General features: G+C 40.5%; 1 protein-coding gene across 4 annotated transcripts in view; it reads right to left on the bottom strand.

Moving 5' to 3' along the window:
- Window positions 1-19,614, bottom strand: part of SV2C (synaptic vesicle glycoprotein 2C) — an 81,266-nt gene that overhangs the window by 19,433 nt on the left and 42,219 nt on the right. For all 4 annotated transcript variants that reach the window (XR_014540028.1, XR_014540029.1, XM_083577375.1 and 1 more), the window contains exon 4: window positions 19,414-19,565. Coding sequence is in view for 2 of the 4 variants with exons in the window: in XM_083577375.1 (XP_083433501.1) it covers window positions 19,414-19,565 (152 nt within the window). In the remaining 2 variants the exon portion in view is untranslated. The remainder of the gene's footprint in view (window positions 1-19,413; window positions 19,566-19,614) is intronic.

The following is a 19,614-nucleotide window of genomic DNA, read 5'->3' on the forward strand; positions in this document are numbered from 1 at the left end:
CTCTGATATGACTTATGAGATGTCACTTTTGAGAGAAAAGAAAAGCACCTGCTTTTTCCAGTGAGCCCACATTTTTGAAACTTTTTGAATCAAATATTACACTATATCAGGAAATAAAACAAGACTGAAAATTAAAGGCTACAGTGGTTTATCCCAAAATATCAGCATGCTGCCCTAGAAGCATCAAACAATCATGAAAGTCGCTGCTTAGTTGTGGTTCATAATTGCCATTAAGCATTATATTGAGTTATGTTTGTTTCTCCTGTCTAGTGTTATCTTTATGCCATCACTTGCCCTTTTTCTTCCATGTACTAAGAAGACAAGCACAATAAGCTGAAAGCACAGAATGATTGGGATATATGTTTATAATAGCCATACCATGAATAAAACAGATGCCCTTTTTTGGCTATTTTGTTTCACTTTTCTTGAATTGATTGCAGTATTTTCTCAAGAGATTTCTCATTTAATATCCTGAACCAGAAATGAACAGTAAGCAGTGTTTCTCAACTGCGAAAGTTCCATGTTTTCCCTACAACTTTCCACCAGAATAGCTATTGAATCTTCAAGGAGAGTGAGCAACAGATAAATAAGACAATAATAGTCTATCAAATACTTTCCCTGTAGGTGTTATACTAGTAATGCACTGAATACCAATGCTAGAAATAATCAGAAATTAAAACACACCCAGACAATTATTTGTTAGATGTTGGTTTTCTTTAAAAGACGGGGGGTGTTTGTGTGTGACTGAGACAAACTGTGTGTAAAGAAAAGGAAGGGAAGCTAAGAACTAGTTGAAAATAGGAGAATGAAAAATCTGAAGTGTGTGAACGTGAAAAAGGAAAGAATTAAAACAAATGAAATGCTATTCTAGTGGGCTTTTAAATATCCTTATTGCAAATATAGCAAAAGGCATGCAGTATTTGTTTACAAAATACATTGTTTAGCATCAGCCAATGCTTCTAAGAATGCCCTTTTAAAATGCAAATGCTATAATCTACATTGTCACGCTATTATGATTGTTCTGTCAGTGCAAGCATTTCTGCTTGCCAGACAGATAATCTCTTATCTCCTCTCCCCCCACCCTGCCACATGCACTGCTCTGGGGGTCCTCCTGATCTACCCCAGGCAGATTTGGGGGGTGCAGGGGGAGGAGAGGGGAGGGAACATTCTGTTGCACTAGTGGGACTCATTGCACTGGCTCGCACTAGCAGAACTGTTTCATTGATTCCAGTCCTCTGTATTCATAACTACTTTGTTAGGATGTTAAACATCCACAGGGTCAATAGTTATTATTCAACATATTGTTACAGGCCACCCCAATCTCAGCCGAGTGGTAGTAAGATTACAGGGGTCTTTATCAGGGCTTGTGTTCCTTTGGAAGGAGGTACAGCAGAGACTGTAGTGTCTTTAAGAAATATGGTTTATTGACACATATTTACACCTGAATTTAGGTGGAGGGAGTGCAAAACATTACACCACAACAGCATCTCTCGTTGTTCCCTTCATAGCTTCAGCAGGAAAAAGGAAGGAAGAGTACTCTTCCAAGCACTAGCATATGTAATGTAACGCCTGCCTGCCTGCCTGCCTTCCATCATGGAACCCAAGGTTGCACATATGGGTCTCTCATCCAAGCACTGACCAAACCTGGACCTGCTTAGCTTCAGCAAATTGGATGTATCACGTGTTCTTAGACCACATTCCAGGCTTGTAGTCTTCTACAAGATCGTATTTGGTAATATATATGCTGTTTAGCTCATTCACAACTTCACATTCATTTTTTTCTTGGCATCAGCATGTCATCACTCAACTAAAAGCAGCAGGTTTCATGCTGCATATGGTTTTTCTCATAGAAAAGATTGATTTCACTTTTCCCCCCCTTTTGTCTTCTAAAAAATTACTTCCTGCAAATGGAGATTGAAAGCTGTCTGGGAGCTCTGCATGTTCTGGTTTTTTACCATCATCCTTTAAGAAATTCAAAGTCAGACTAAAGATTAAATTGACATACAGTTGCTGGTTAGTTGTCTTTGAAAAGTGAATCCATTATTTCTCTGCACATTTGCCATGCACACATTCTCACAGAAAGTCTGATCTAACAAGCTATCTTCAAAAGTGATAATTAGCACAGATATTGATTGCTCAATCAGATGTGCACAAGAAGATGAAGCTGTCTTTCTCGTGCCAAACATCATATTAAAAATAAAGGGAATCACACTGGTTTACACACTAGCCCTAATTATCAATAAAATTAATCTTCATAGAAATGAACATAAAGGTTAAGTAAATTCTGAATCTGCAATATCTCTTTCCTGTGCTCAACTCTTTGTAATTATTTAATAAAGGATAAGATCTAAATCCAGTCAATACTTTAGCTTTAACAAATCACGTTGCATGTACTTCTGTATCACACAGCCAATATGTACAAGCTAGCAAGGCTGTTTGTCCTGCAAACAAAATCCTATGGGAAAACTCTAAAACTAAAACTGCTACATTTACAGCACTTATCTTGGTTGCACAGGGAAGATACAGTCAGTAAAACAGAAGACCTGAATAAAATGTCTATTTTAGGCCCATGGTTTTCAGACCCACAGAATCCACAAATTCACTGGCACTATCACAGGAATTAGCCACACTGAAGTAGGTAAATTAGGATTATATTTGAGTGATTTCCAGACCAATCTTCATTATCAGGAATTTGCTACCTTTGTTCATGGTATCTGCTTCCAGTGGGATGCATTATACCTGTCATAGACTTGCTGTGAGACATTGCATCCCCGTGGCAAGTTTTTGTTCTCTGTAGCATTTAAATATGTTCACTAAAAGTTGTAGTACCATCATTGTTTATGCCTCTACTGCCACTGATAGGAAAACTCAGAAAAGCATGAAGCCACATTACTGGGTTACATAATAGTCTGGCTTCTCTGATGTGGTAAGCCAAACTATGACTTACTGGAATCATGCAAACTTGCTTGCTCCCAAAGAGCAGCTTGAACCCTGCTTTGCTCCTCCTTGGTCCTTTTAGCTAAGTGCAATGTGGCAGCTAAACCATGGTTTGCCTTAGCATGTTGAGAGAACCTGGTCTCATGGTTAAGCTCCCTCTCAACCACAAGCTGTAGGAGTTCAAGCATTCACTCATCATCACCTGTGAACACAGCCTGGGATTGTAAATAAACACTATGGGAGAATTTCCATGGGGCTGCTACACTGGTAACATTCCTCTATCAAGTCTTACTGCTATTTCTACTTTTAAGAGTGACTGAAGGAAAGAATCCCCTGCTGCTTCAGTATAGCTGGTCATACATTCTGATGCAAACATCGTAATTCATTCTAAAGCTAACACAAAGTCACAAAATGCACCTAACATTCCACCTGAGGGCAGATACAGAGAACATGAAGCAGTTGCAGATTTTTACCACTTCCTCAAGAATACCTGCTATTCCAGAAAGGCTTCGCTGTTACTAGACAGTATGATTTAAGAGAAAGTAGCATGGTTGTGAATATGTGGAAGGGTGGGGCAGGATGCAGGACTACAAGGTAGAGTGTGGTTAATCTGTAAACATGAGGTGTCATTTTTGTACTACAGAAGTTGGCAGCAACCTGGGATAAACCTGATTCCCAAAAGCAATTCCACTTTGCAAGCTGATTCTTTTATGTCAAGCAAGTTATACTGATATAAAAAGTGACTACACATGAAAGTAAACAATATCCTCTGTCCTCCTCTATAGCTCCACGATCCAAACAAATATAAAAACCAACCATTCAATACCTACAGACCTAGACACCTGTAATTCCAAGGGCTTGATTCAGAGGATTCCTAAATATTGTGTCAGATGTTTCCTTCTCTCTGTTGTAATTAAGCTTTTGCTACGCTCCCAAGTCTGAAATGTTTCACTTGCAGTTTTGAAATAGTATAATTACAAACAAACAAAATCCCAACAGGAAATAACATTTGCCACTTATTCAATCCTGACAAGTCCGCTCTCCTTCATGTTTCCATATTACCATAGGGTAGCGAGCCAGTGTCCTTTTTCAAAAGTGTTCTTTAAAAAGTATTTTTAATACAAAGAAGAACCAAACATACATTTCTACAGGGTTGTGACTCTAGTCCATGAAGAGTAATAACAATAAATGTGTCACAATAAATGTGTATGTCATTAAGGTGCCATAAGACTCTTTGTTAATTTTTGCTGCAACAGACTAACACGGCTGCCCTTCTTGAGACAGACATTTTAGAACTGATTCTAAAAATGTATGCCAAATGTATTTATCTGAAGATAAACTCTGGTGCCAAATGTAGATATGTTATTGGCTTCTGACCAGTTTGCATCCACCACCCTTTCGCTATGACACAACAGGAAGATATATGTGTTCTTTGTCTGATTCATTTAGAAGGCAGTGCAGCTCTGCAGACTTAAACTTCACCCTTGCTCTCTGCAAATGCCGAATTCCAAAGTCATTAATCTTGAAAACAGCAGCAAGTTCCAAGGGGCGACGGGTTGTTAAAACAATAGCCCAAGTGCATCCTGGGAACAGTTTTCTCAGGCTGTGCTGTAAAATAAAACCTACAGTAACTGCATTTTTCAGCCTCTGCAGCAGCTTCACATTGAATATCACCTTCTCACTCTACTGATTACAAGAAATGACCAAATGAATCACCTAACCTGCAGTGACAGATTACAGAATGGTATTAGCGTAGGACAGATCAATGGCAATGGAAAAATGTACGAAGATTCTAATTTACATAGAATCACTTACTTAAAACATTAAGCCAAAGGCTGTGCAAGTGGCTTTCTCTTTAATATGGTTTCCCCCCCATTTTCAACATATTTGTTAAAACAGAGTAAGGGAAATTTCTGCAGAATGTACTAGTGTTTTGCAACAAAGGAATGGCTGTTACATCATTTCTGCAGATGAATATATGTGAAATTGTCATGTCATAACTGATCCAATTTAAATGTTTGTGCAAACAAACCAAGATTTGGAAACCAATAACAAAATGTGGCAGCAAATTGTGGTTTGTTTGGAGTGATACCCAGTTCAGATATACAGTGGTACCTCGGGTTAAGTACTTAATTCGTTCCGGAGGTCCGTTATTAACCTGAAACTGTTCTTAACCTGAAGCACCACTTTAGCTAATGGGGCCTCCTGCTGCTGCCGTGCCGCCGGGGAACGATTTCTGTTCTCGTCCTGAAGCAAAGTTCTTAACCTGAAGCACTATTTCTGGGTTAGCAGAGTATGTAACCTGAAGCGTATGTAACCTGAAGCATATGTAACCTGAAGCGTATGTAACCTGAGGTACCACCGTAATGCTAAACCAGGGATTGTGACATGTTCCTCCAGTATGCTAGCAAGAAGGAGCTACCTTCACAGTAAAAACAAAACAAAACATTAATTATGGTTTAACATGACCTGCAAACAAAGCTATTGAATGATCTGTTAGGACTGTGCCAGAGGTTCTCCTGTGAACATTTTCAGGGTTGAGAAAGGACCTTTGTGGGCTCTCAAAACATTTTGTGAAAGAACACCAAAGGGATAGGAAAACCAATAACAGCAATACATCTCTTGATTTGGGCATGTTAGGCTTTTCTGAACCTTTTTGCACTAGCTTCATAGATTTTACTATACTTCAGATACAAGGCTAAATCCACCCTGTGTGCCCAGGCTTGGAAAACTGGTCAACATCAACTGGTCGAAGCTGTTAGTACTGCTATTTTTACTGCTATGTACTTGCGCGGTTTAATTTGTTTATGAGTAGTTTCTTATTTATGATTTACAGTATGATTTATGAAGTAGAATTTGTAAGTTGCGTTGAAAGCTAAGGAGAGGAGCTAAGAGGAGATAAAAAATATTTAATCAATAAATCTTAACAGAGCTGCATGTTTTAATTATTCCTTCATCCACCCACCCTTCATTTAGGAAATCTGACCTGAAATATTTTTATTCATATTGTTATCACTATGAGAGACACAGATTGAAGAGAGTTATTAGAAAGAGCAGAATTACAGGATTAATGTGTGTTTTAAAAATATATATATATAGTCAGGGAAGTTTGCTGAACAGCCACTGGGTGGCACCCTTAAAGCATTCAGATCAGTACTGATTCTGACTCTTTAGTAAGGGCTGTGTACACACTCCAGTTCACTTTGCATCCAGTGTGCTTCCACCACTGGTTTGGGAAGCTGTGTAAACACAACCCAGTCACAATCCGTATCCATCCTGTCATTTCTTATGAAATACGTTTTAAGGCATTTGCTGCCAAACAACCTCAACCTGAATTGAGAAAAAGAATGACCTAAGCTGCATTTTAAGCCATTAATATGTACACAGCTTAAGATACGTTGTTGGGAAAACAACTAGTTTATTATAGTAAGTCAGCCTACATCCTGAGTATACTAAATAACTAAACTTTTTTTGGTTAAAATACTCTGGTTTGGTTTGAAATACTCTGGCACAGACAGAAGCTGAGAGACACTGCTGATGGAATTAGAGGTTTCGTTCAGTATCTTAAATAATACTGAATTACAACAAGAGTGTTGACAACTGAATAAACAACTGGAGCAATACTAATATTCTGACAGATCAGTTATAGTATAATTGAGGTTTGTTCCTTGGCTACAGAAACCTAGCATAGCAGGAAGAAGGCAAGGCTGGAATCTATTTCTCTGACATAACTTTCTATATACGTACAGGTTTTATTGTATCGTGGATCATTCGCTCATTTGAGCACACACCTGCTGTCTGCAATGGCACAGTCAAGAAACAGGTTTACCTTCTCCTCAGATGTTTGTGAAAACTAGGGCTGTGTCTGGCTCTCTTGTTACTATTAGTTTCTAACGTTAACAAGCAATGGCAATGCAATAAAAGAAGGCAGTAATGATTTAAACGTTTGCCCTCATCTGGGATTATTTATAAAAACATATTGAATTTCTACTTCAGGATCAGTTTGCTGACATTTAAAAGCAATTACGACTTTTGGAAACATTTCCCCAGAAATCTAAATTGGATGCCTCAGCTATTATTAAAAATTGAGTGCCAGAGCTATTGCTGATATACAGGAGAGAAGCTGGAGCCACTTAGATTTAAATCAGGTACTCATTTAGTACTTTGCATTCAGGACTATGAGAAACCCAGGAGGACTCCCATAGAGGCCATGCTGCTCTCAACGCAAAGGTAATGAGGGTAACTATGTGAATAACCCTTAAAAGTGTGTTTGATGTTATTTATCCCCACTGCGATAGTGTCCAATGCCTCAGTGTTCCACAATCTACACATGGAGAACTGGGGCCTAGAACAACAGGACTACAGTCGCCAGGAATACTTGAGCAAAACATGAACCCATGTCTCTCAATCCAACTCTAGTGCCCTATCTACAACACTGCTGCTGATCTGATGTATCTTTGCTTGAGTCAGGTGTGGATATAATGAGCCATGACTGAGTTCCTGGTTTGCTGAGCAGACATGCATATAAAGCACAACTGCGTGATTTCCATGCCAGGAAATCACTGCAGGCAAGCACTCCCACAGTAGAAAATGATTATATGGGAACAGAGGCAAAAGAACAGCAATTTACTAACCAGCTTGTGAAACTACTTGGCTTTGTCATTACAATTCTTCTTTTTCATCACCTTCAACATGCAAAGTTCTGCACCATCTATTCCCTGCTGTGCTCACCTTTTCTTTAAATTGTATCTTTTGCTCTCTTAATTCTAAAAAGGCATATCCCAGTTCAACTACCCAGGGCTGTAGTTTTGGGGTTTATTTGTTATTGTTGTTAAATTCCACTCCAATTCAACTCATTGTAGTACATTAGTCTTCAGCTGGTGGGTCACAGCCTGACCTAAGGCGGGTCATCACAGGACTATACTGTACAAATTTATTGAACTTAATAAACATCTCACATTCATTAAGATGCCTACAAGAGGATGCGTTATATTTGAGATTTGCACTCCATAACAAAAGGGGTTATGACCATGCAGTCTAACTGCTGTCACTGAGAAAGTGCATTGAACCCAAACTGCTTTATCTGCAGACGGGAAGATGCTCCACTTCTAGAACCATTTCCTCCTCTGCAGATATTCTCATAAGGATAAATCAGCTGACTGGCAGATATAGAAAGCATCTTTTGAAGGCATGCTGCCAGCTCCAATGAGCACAGAAAGCACATCTTTAAAGAAGGTGGCTGTAACCATTGACCAGCAGTTGCTTCAACCTCCTTTGAATGTTGACAGGTGTTAGTCACCTGTCATCATTATCACATCAGGTGATTGACAGATAGATGTTCCTGCCCATCCATCAATGTTGACAGGGGGTGGATATAAGGATCCACTGCCTGGATCCAATTCCCCATCCCTGCCTTACCTCTAAGCTATAGCCCTTCCCGTAAATAACCTAGACAACTAATAATGTGCAAGTTAACACACCTAAGCACACGTAACTTGTTCGGAATTATCCCTCACCTCTTTTCTACTGGTCTTTGCATTTGTGCTCAAAAATGTGAAAGGAGCACGGAAGAAACAAATTAGTGCAAGTGGAGTCAATTGCACTACTAGGGCTCAATGCAGATATACCGTACTTTCAGTCCATTTCAGTAGCTTCACTTGATGATGGCATCTGTTCCTCCTCACAGAATTTAATTTAAAAGAAATTGCTCACTCAGTAGCTGCACATATGTAAAATGTATTTTATCCTACAACTTCAGCCAAGAAAGCAATGTCACAATGCGTCCCCCCGCCCCAAGTTGCTTTAGAGCAGGGATAGGGTACCTGTGGCCTCCACAGATGTTGTCAAACACAACTTCCATCAGCCCCAACAAGCATAACAAATAGTCATGGGAATTGTGTTTGAACAACACCTGGAGAGCTAAAGGTTCCCCAAGCCTGCTTATAGACTCATTCTCATTAAATGGATCATCACCAGTAACCAAAATGGTATTGCAAACCACCCCAATCTCCAAGCGGTGCAAGTTTCCAAGGTGTCTAGGTGCTTACCCAGGGTTCATTTTTCCTTTGGAGATATGAGATACTGCAGAGACTGTGGTGTCTTTGGGTATCTATGGTTCATTTACGCATATATATGCAACCTGGGGTTCACAGCATCAGCACCCTAAGAGGGTATTGTTTCTTTCACAGCCACAGCCTTGGATTCAAGCAGAATTCAATCATCATGTTCTGCCTCCTCTGGCTTTCTAGCCTGCAGCTTTACTCCTCAGTCACATCACAGGCAACTCCTAAATTCTCAACTCTGGCTTTGTCCTTCTAACTATCTGAGAGCTGAAGAGATGCCCCATATATTTGCCATCTGGCACAGAGCCCTGACTCTTCTGCTCTCTTAATAGCAGATCACTTTTTCTTTGCTTTCTTAATGGCCTTTCACCCAGGCAATTACCTGAACGCAGGAAGCCAGCCTAGCTTACATTTTAACACTGGCTGGGTCCATGGGTTAGAATGGGTCTGGTACCGACAAACTCATAACAATATATTTGTGGGGGGGGGGGTTTTAAAAAATAATAATTGCCCAAACAACCTCCTTTGGGTTGCCAACCTACTTTGAAAAGTCATTTCCTGTGAAGTGTGCTTGCCCCCTTCCCATGACCACTACTTTGCTGGCCTTTAGGAGGATTTTAAAGGCTTATTTATTTTACTCTACATTTGGTTAAATTTAGAGCATCATGCTTTTGACTGAAGTTTTCATTGCTACTTTCTTGTTTGTTATTTTAATTATCCATATGTTGGATGTACAACATACAACAAGTAAGTTGTAATCTGCTTTGTGAAGGCTTTTACCTTTAAAAGTTGGCTAGAAATCTAATGGATGGATTGAGTCATTTTCCTTTTTTATATTTTAGCACTGGAGTTGGTTTTGGTGTAAACATGTTCATTTACTAGAGGGAAACTGATCCCTTAGAGAAAGTCAAGTGTACTACAAGACCCTCTGGAGGAAAAGGCTGCCATCTGTGCCACTCTGGCAGGTGTAAAAGGTGAAATGGTTGGTTCATCAGGAGGCTATTAATGACTAGAAAACACAAGGTCCTGCTTCCCTTACTGGAGGAAAATTAACACAGGGGCACATGTAATTGGAGAGTTGAGCTACAACTCAGACTTCACTCTAATTTTCCACCTCTATAGCAAGTCTTTAACCAAAGCAATTCTTTCATATGCAGATTTTTCCAAAGACAAGCAAATAAGAGTTGCTCATGAAAACTAGTATGGAAGAATTAAGAGATAATTTCATATCACCCCCCCTGTGGGGCTGCCTGTTTTCATTTAGCCTCAACAGTACAGAGAATGTGGTAAAAGCGTAATCAACACAAAAAAATCCTAATGTAACAAAATCCATAATTGGCCAATACTTTTTAGGAGGCTAACCAAAATGTTACACAATAGTGAGCAAGGTTTGGAACTGTTACCTAAGTTTGATGTTAACCAAAATAATGGGACAGGAAGGGGAAGGGCAGGGGAAATGGCAGTGTTAAAGTCACAAAGTCTGTGGTGTCCCACTCTTGAGATGGGGTTTAGAAAGATGTAGCAGACTTAATAATTTAGGCTCTTCTACATGCTATAGATCACTGTCAAACAAATGCATACACAAAATACAACCAAAATAAACAAACCAGAAGTATGTGAATGCATAGAAGGTAGCACCTGAAACTATTTATAGCATAGACATAATGGTTATACAAGACAAGGCTGCAAAACATTAACCCTATTATACCAAGGGAAAGTAATTATAGTATTCAAATGCCCTGAGTCACTATATCAGCCATATTTGTTCATAGGCCAAAGGGGGGTCCTTGGCCATGTTCTTCCTAGCTTACAAATTAAATAAAGCCAGACCACAAACCTACATACATGCATATTTATATCTGTATGCCACCTTTCCACAGTTCAAACCCTGCTCAAGGTGGCTTACAACATGGGAGCATGTGGCGCTGTAGTCTAAACCACTGAGCCTCTTGGGTTTGCCGATCGGAAGGTCAGTGGTTCGAATCTGTGTGATGGGGTGAGCGCCCATTGCTCTGTCCCAGCTTCTGCCAACCTAGCAGTTTGAAAGCATACCAGTGCAAATAGATAAATAGGTACCGCTGTGGCGGGAAGGTAAACGGTGTTTCCGTGTGCTCTAGTTTCCATCACGGTGTTCCATTGCACCAGAATGCTGGCCACATGACCCAGAAAGCTGGCTCTGGACTAAAGCTGGCTCTCTCGGCCTGAAAGCGAGATGAGAACCACAACCCCATAGTCGCCTTTGACTGGACTTAACCATCTAGAGATCCTTTACCTTTACCCTTTATAACATGAAAAATATCTGCAACATAACAAAAACAGTCAAAATCTAAAATAAAGTTTAAAAAGCAGCAACAGCAACAACTCCCTACCCAACCTCCCCCAAACAACAACGCAACCCAAGTCTGTTCAGCAGCCTCAGCTTTTTCTAGCTTCAGTCAGTCAGGGCCCTGCCCTCCCACACCAGGTGGAATAATGGCCTGCAAGACAGGCAGTGGGGTCTTCCAGGACAAAGCCAAGATGGTCTCAAGAGCAAACATGTTAGGTACCAAATCATTCTTTTTTCTCTGGCCACTGATGAGTCTCAGCTTATTTGTTAGTTTTTCCAGCAAGGCAATATCCCACACTTTACTTTACTTTAAGATGTTCTTTTTATGATGCTATGACTCTGAGGCTGCATATACACCATACTTTTAAACTATGTGACTTTCCCCAGAGAATCCTGGGAACTGTAGTTTACTCCCACAGAGCTACCATTCCCAGCACCCTTATCAAAGAAAAGTTGCCAGCATTCTTTTGAGTAAGTCATATAATGTATGGTTATATATGCAGCCTGAATCTCCAGTTCAGTATACCTTGCAGCATCCTAAATTGATGTTCTCTGGGTAGAGCAATTCTGTTCCCTTGCAAGTCATCATATTATTATTTTCTTTCAGATAAATAACTGAGAAAGGGTAGCCTGCTATATTCCAGGAAAGAAAGCTAAGAATATAAAGAACATGCAAAGACTAACTTCAAGCATGTTGTATTTTATTATTCTTACTCTCTTTCCTACATTATAGCAAGAACATTGGCTTTTAGAAATTTTATGCAGAATTAGAGAGATTGAGAGAGAGAGAGAGAGAGAGAGATTAAATTACACTTACACCCATTCCAGGGTCCCATCGTGCTATTGGCCACAGTCCAACAGAGAGTTTAGCAACTCAAGTCAACTGAAATATGGCCATGACGTATGTTAATAGGCACTAACTATTCTGTTATTTATTTGCTGGTCTTAGTCAGACAAGAAGTTGCAAAGAAGGCATGATGGTTACTTTTACAGGGATTCATACATGTAAGCTTTTAAATTGCACCAGAAGTTTAAGCAAAAATATGTACAGCATACCTGCTCATTAAAAATCAATCAAACAAACAAACAAACTTTATTGGCATACAAAGACAGGAACATATGAATTAAAACATATGCTTTGAGATCAAACTATACAGCTTTAACAAGGTTAAAAAGTACCACTCAGGTCTTATGACGACGTAGTTTCATGGCATTGCTCAGATATTTTGCTACTTTCTCCATGCTATCATGCCTTCAGCTATTCAATAAGAAGGAAACCCTGTAGGAGTCATAACACCTTAACCACTCCTTCAACATGGGGCTCAAACATTTGTCATGAATTACTGCATAAAATGGACAGTAAACAAGGCATGTGCAATGGTCTTGAATGGTCCTAGACCACAAGGACAATACGTCTCTGAACATGGAACCTTCAAGAACCTTCCCTGCAGAATGGCAGATGGCATAACGCTAAATCTTGCAAGGGAAAAAGCTCCACATTGGTGAGGATTATATAGGTAGATATGGAGCGACCTTGTCAAACAAAGGTAGGATCCCTAACCCCAGTGGTGAACAAGATTTGTCTGGGTGTATCAGTGAAAATTCAATCACACTGCGTTAGGTATCAGTCTAGACACTGCACCACACAGGCTAGTTCTAAAAAAGCAACTGGGATGTCATTATTAAATATTTACACTGAACTTTCGATAACAACAGTTCAAGGCAGATCAGAGACAACATGAACTTGGAAAGGTAATGCTCTAATTATACAACAAAAAGGCTGAACAGGCCACTGTGGGTTAATGCTAAGCTGATACCATTGAAAATCTCATTACAAGGATTGCAGCACGTAATTGAGCTGACTCTATGGCTGAGTGAGTTAGCAGCCCCCGAGATTTATATACCCACAACATCTATGGAGAGTACGTGATTGGGTCTGGCTCAGTGCTGTTCTTCAGTCACAGCATTTTAAAATGCATAAAAATAGAGATGTAGGAATCAGCAGCAAATCGAAACTCTCTGACAGTGTCCCTCTCCTGCTCCTCTCACCCCACTACAAAACACAGGCTTTTGGGGAATCATGGTATACAACCAACAACAATCTGTAACAAGGAAACAGCAACTGCAATTGGAAAGCTGCACTTTGTTTTCAAAAGGTTACTTTCTAATTCCTTTGTTTGGCTATCCTTTTAGAGCGGTGGGGGGGGGGTTAATGTAATTTATTTTTATAGACATGCTCATTAAACATACCTTTCTCGTCTGCACAATTACACGACATGATTGGTTTGTTGTCTTGCTTTGCTTTTACTCTTAAGCAAATACTTTGATCATTTCAAACGTAACAATTTTTCCCAATAGTAACTTTGCCTTGATTTCACATGCTCCAACAAAGAGATTCATATGGTTAGGACAAAGCAAGTACAATCAAAAGGAAACCAATGCAATTTTCTAGTTGTCTGGCCCCATAATGGCATCTAGGCATTCCGTCTTGGTGACTGTAACCCTGGTTTAAGGAGCCATTTGGCGTCCAGCTTATATATCTGAGTTTCTAACACTGCCTGAAACTAAGGGTGAGAAAAGAATCACATGAACTGTCTTCCTTGAAACTAGGTGAGCATGTGGAAGGCACAATTCACATCAGAGAACATCAGTATGGTGGGGAGGACATCCGCTACTCATTCACCCACACAGTTTCAGCAGTGTCCTCCAGCAGAATATACAAATTGTAGTGATGTTTAATAGCTTTGGAGAAGTGAAGAACTTTAAGAAGCTAGACAGCAGAACTGACACAAAAGGGAGGATTTTGTTTTGCACCTAGTTTCAAACATATCTGCAAAACAAAAGAGGCTGTGGAAAGACCTTAAATATCACTGATTTTGCAAAACAACAACAACCCAATAATAAGAAATGTATCTCAGCCATACCTCAGATTCCTTCCTTATCACAGATACCTTTAACACATTGTTAACATCTTTGATTAATCACTTCTCTTTTCTTGATCTCAACATTTATGCCCTTCAAGGCATCCTGTGTTTGGATGCCCATAAATCACTTACTTCCAAATCAAGAACAAAACACCTGTTTGGTTGACATATACATTTAAAACTCGATGAATAGTATTTGGAAGGGATACATATGTAGAATTTGTGGCATGACAAGCTAAGAACACTCCTGTCATACAAGCCTAGGCATCGTCAGGCAGCTGCCAAAGACCAGCTTTCCAAAAGGGGCCAAAACTTCCTGGTGCAACCTGGAGTTGAGAGGAAGAATCAGCTCAGAGCTGCAGCAACAACAGACTTCCACTGTTGTCAAAACACAAACATGTAAGCAAAAACACATACAAGTTGTTGTTTGGCCTACAGGCAAAGCATGTAAATACCATAAGGATAGCCTCCTCCAAAGGGAAAGCAGCAGGGGTTTTTTAGGGTGGGGAGATGTTTATATCAACAGCTCTTGTGGCTGATTTCTCCTTTCAAATGAGTGTGTGGGGGGTGAGAGAGAGGGGGGTAATCAATGATATTCCACTGTCCCATCTAGTTTGACTTTGGCACTGCCATATATACTTTGGCTTTTATTTTTAGAGGATTTCCACTCCTCGTTTACCATCTCTGGGTAAGCAATCCCCCTGTTTTATTTCCTATCCAGCCTATAGAATCACAGGAAAGGGTAATTAGTGCACTTACAAATGAAATGTTTTCAGCCTTCATTAAGCAGATGTGCTAAAATGCTACTTAAGCTACTAACCACAGAGAAGGCAAACATTTAAATGAATGGGGTGGGGGGGACACAAAAAGAAACCCTTTGCATCATGGCGGAGAAAACACCACAAACAGATAACCAGGGGATTTAATTTGGTTTGCTTATCCTAATTTGCATAAGCATCTGTTCAAAATTCTATAGAACTTTGTCATTCTTGTTGCTTTTAGTATTTTAAGTATACACTCTAATAGTGTAATCCTGCACTGAAAATCCAATGGATGTGGTGCTCTAAGGTTTGGCAGATGCAGCACTACCATGGGTGTAGCCTGGGGGTGGGGGCAGGAAGAGCATTCCAGAGTATGGGCACCATCATAGGAAAGGCTCTCTTCCTGGTTGTTACCAGATGGGTCTCTGCAGGCTCTGGCACAACCATGAAAGTCTCTGATGATTATCTAAGTGATTGGACAGGTCCGTCTGGGAAAAGATGTTCTCTCAGGTAACCTGGTCTGGTAGCAAACAGGCATCCAGTGCAGCTCCTTCAGAAATGGTGCTCCATATATTAAGGGGAGCCCTTCATAGAACACATTGCAGTAATTGAGTCTTAAGGTTTTCAAAGCATTGGCAATAGTGGCCAGATGATTCTTTCTCCTGAAATGCATATAACTGGTGTACCAGCCAAAGCTGGTAAAAGGCACTCCTCACCACCGTGGTCACTTGGGCCTCTAGCAACAATGACAAACCCAGGAACACTCCAAGACTGTGCATATGTTCATTCAAAGATAGTGCAACCACATTCTGAACAGGTAAAGTGCCGAATTCCCACACTTGGGAGCCACCCACCCACAGGATTTCCATCTGACAAGGATTCAATTTCAGTTTACTAGCACCCATCCAGCCCAACATTGCACCCAGTGTGACTTAGTACTGGAATCTCTTTAGCTCAAAGAGCTACAAGGAATGATAACATATCTCCATTAAAAAATTCAAACTCCAGTATAAATAGGCTTCATCTCAATATGTACCTGAATTCATGCTAAGTGAGAGATAAGCATTTGTGTTATTATGTATTGCGTAATTATTTTCATTGGAATTTAGCTAGAACAAGGACCTTATAATTTGATGATGGTTAATGCTGAAAACAATGGAGTGCCTTATTTTTCCCAAGGGAACTTCCAGGTGGAATATTCCTCAAGAGGCAAGCACATGGATTCACTACACCTGATGCCATAAAGCCACATGAGAATTGTGCAGATTCAAGTGGTGATTCTTGCTAGGCTGTGCAGCAGACCAGGCATTAGCATGAATGCCATAGTCCAAGGGACAGAGGCATATGATCTTGTGCAACTGTGTTGCTCCCCCAACTCTTTTTGTGTGTGGAACATGATTTCCAATCAGGACCAGCCCCAGACATTTTGGCACCTGGGGCGAACCCTAAAGTGGGGCCCCCTCCCATCAGGGAAGACGTGATGAGTGAAAATCTACATCAGGAAGAAGTGGGGAATAAAGATCTACATCGGGAACAAGGAGGGAACAAAGTCTACATCTGGAACAAGGGGGGCGGGTGAAGATCTACATTGGGAAATGGAAAAATCAAATCAACGTTCTCAACTTCAGTTCCTTGAAGTGGGAATCAAAGGCCATCATGGATGGTAAAGGGGTCTGCTCTGAATCACACCAGGCAGGTGAAGAGTCCAGGAGACCCCAGAGGGCAACTCCTGCCATTTCATCGCTAGGGATGGGAGGAGACAGCATGGAGGTAGCTAATGAAGAGGCGACAGATCCAGCCTCCAAGGAACACACAGCAGCGGCAGCGGCAGGCAATGCATTCCTTGCCTCATGGGTGGGTTGTCCTTTCCAATATACCGTATATGATTCTCCCCTAAACTGCAAAATCAGTATTGCCTGTATCTCCTATCCGAACACAGCCCATCATTTACTGCATCACCAAGGTCTTTAAAGCTATGTCTGTTAGTCCAACAGCCTATGTCTATGTTATACCAGTTATGTTCACTCCTGAAGAGGGAATCATTGAATGAATCATTATTGTGGCAAGTTTTCTGTATCCCAGCCTGCATTTTTTATGATAAGGAAGCTACATCCTTTGTTATCCATGATCTGGGGTGGCCAGTTTGACCAATGAATCTGCCACAACATTTGGAACTACCAAACAAAAAAACACAGATGGGCTCCTAGATATGATACTGAAAATGAGTGATAAAAAGTTAAATTAGGCTGACTTAGAGCTGTAGGATACTCCTCAGATTCGTCCAACGAGAAAATTAGTTCAATGCATTGCAGAAAGATATTTTAAATACTTCTAGGCTACAAAGTACTGACATTTAAAAGTTAGAGGACAACATTGCAATAAAAATGCTAAGTTATCTACACTAAAATAAAGCAAAGTAACCTTTGAAAGCAATTTATTGTAATCATGTATATAAATACCTTGCCTTAAGGTAAGTTTTAAAAATGCATATTTTGTAAAAGTTAACAACCGTTGTTCACTCTTGATAATTAAAAATGGCTTTTAATTTTACTTTTATGCTCAGCTTTGCTAAAGAAAAGTATTATTGCAATTATAAAATATATAAAACTTGCTATCACACCTTAAAGGTAAAGGTAAAGGGACCCGTGGCCGACTCTGGGGTTGCGGCACTCATCTCGCTTTATTGCCGAGGGAGCCGGTGTACAGCTTCCGGGTCATGTGGCCAGCATGACAAAGCTGCTTCTGGTGAACCAGAGCAGCGCACGGAAACGCCGTTTACCTTCCCACCGGAGAGGTACCTATTTATCTACTTGCACTTTGACGTGCTTTCGAACTGCTAGGTTGGCAGGAGCAGGGACGGAGCAACGAGAGCTCACCCCGTCGCGGGGATTCGAACCGCCAACCTTCTGATCGGCAAGTCCTAGGCTCTGTGGTTTAACCCACAGCGCTACCCGCGTCCCTTAGACTATTATAAAATATCCTACACTTAAAAAAAGTATAATAAATTAAACTGTTATGAGTATGCATATTTATATGACCTCATGCATTTATAAACCCCTTTCTCTGTCAAATGACACTAGTAGAAACCAGGTTTGAAAATATATATTTGCATGGTCCTCTACAGCAAGTGAGATATACCTCTAAGCAATTGGGTATGACCAGGCCTTTTTTCCAGCTGGAACTCACTGAGCAATTATCAACATATAAGAGGCCAAAACAAAGGAACTCTTCAAAATATCTCTCATAAACACACCCCAATGTCTGTTTAGAGATTAAGTTAATCATATAAAACAATCAAGGGCATCCTGATCAAATTTGCAGATGACACCAAACTGGGAGGGGTGGCTAACACCCCAGAGGACAGGATCACACTTCAAAACGACCTTGACAGATTAGAGAACTGGGCCAAAACAAACAAGATGAATTTTAACAGGGAGAAATGTAAAGTATTGCACTTGGGCAAAAAAATGAGAGACACAAATACAAGATGGGTGACACCTGGCTTGAGAGCAGTACATGTGAAAAGGATCTAGGAGTCTTGGTTGACCACAAACTTGACATGAGCCAACAGTGTGACGCGGCAGCTAAAAAAGCCAATGCAATTCTGGGCTGCATCAATAGGAGTATAGCATCTAGATCAAGGGAAGTAATAGTGCCACTGTATTCTGCTCTGGTCAGACCTCACCTGGAGTACTGTGTCCAGTTCTGGGCACCACAGTTCAAGAAGGACACTGACAAACTGGAACGTGTCCAGAGGAGGGCAACCAAAATGGTCAAAGGCCTGGAAACAATGCCTTATGAGGAACGGCTAAGGGAGCTGGGCATGTTTAGCCTGGAGAAGAGGAGGTTAAGGGGTGATATGATAGCCATGTTCAAATATATAAAAGGATGTCACATAGAGGAGGGAGAAAGGTTGTTTTCTGCTGCTCCAGAGAAGCGGACACGGAGCAATGGATCCAAACTACAAGAAAGAAGATTCCACCTAAACATTAGGAAGAACTTCCTGACAGTAAGAGCTGTTCGACAGTGGAATTTGCTGCCAAGGAGTGTGGTGGAGTCTCCTTCTTTGGAGGTCTTTAAGCAGAGGCTTGACAACCATATGTCAGGAGTGCTCTGATGGTGTTTCCTGCTTGGCAGGGGGTTGGACTCGATGGCCCTTGTGGTCTCTTCCAACTCTATGATTCTATGATTCTATGATTCTATGATTCTATATGTTAGGAACATAAAACGTGTGGACAAGCCGAATCACAATAGTGCTACTAATTGCTGTAAAGTGTTTGCCCCACATTCTGCTTCTTTAAAACAATCAATTCTAACACTGAAATGCCTTGTAATTGATTATGGCTTAGCATTTATGTACATTGATAGCAGTAGCTTTATGCAACAAAAAATATGCTTCTTACCATAGTGAGGGATGATTGCCCAGGCCATGGCGGATGCATAGATGCCCCCAATCATCCAAAACATGCAAAGCCAACTTAAGTGTTCTCCACGTTTTTCTCGAGCAAGAACTTCAGCAAAATAGGAGAATACAACTGGAACAGCTCCTCCAATCCTAATTGAAGACACAGAGTATAAATTGAATACAACCATAATAGAAACTA

This window comes from Podarcis filfolensis (assembly GCF_964270895.1).
Source record: "Podarcis filfolensis genome assembly, chromosome: 11".
Classification (NCBI taxonomy): domain Eukaryota; kingdom Metazoa; phylum Chordata; class Lepidosauria; order Squamata; family Lacertidae; genus Podarcis; species Podarcis filfolensis.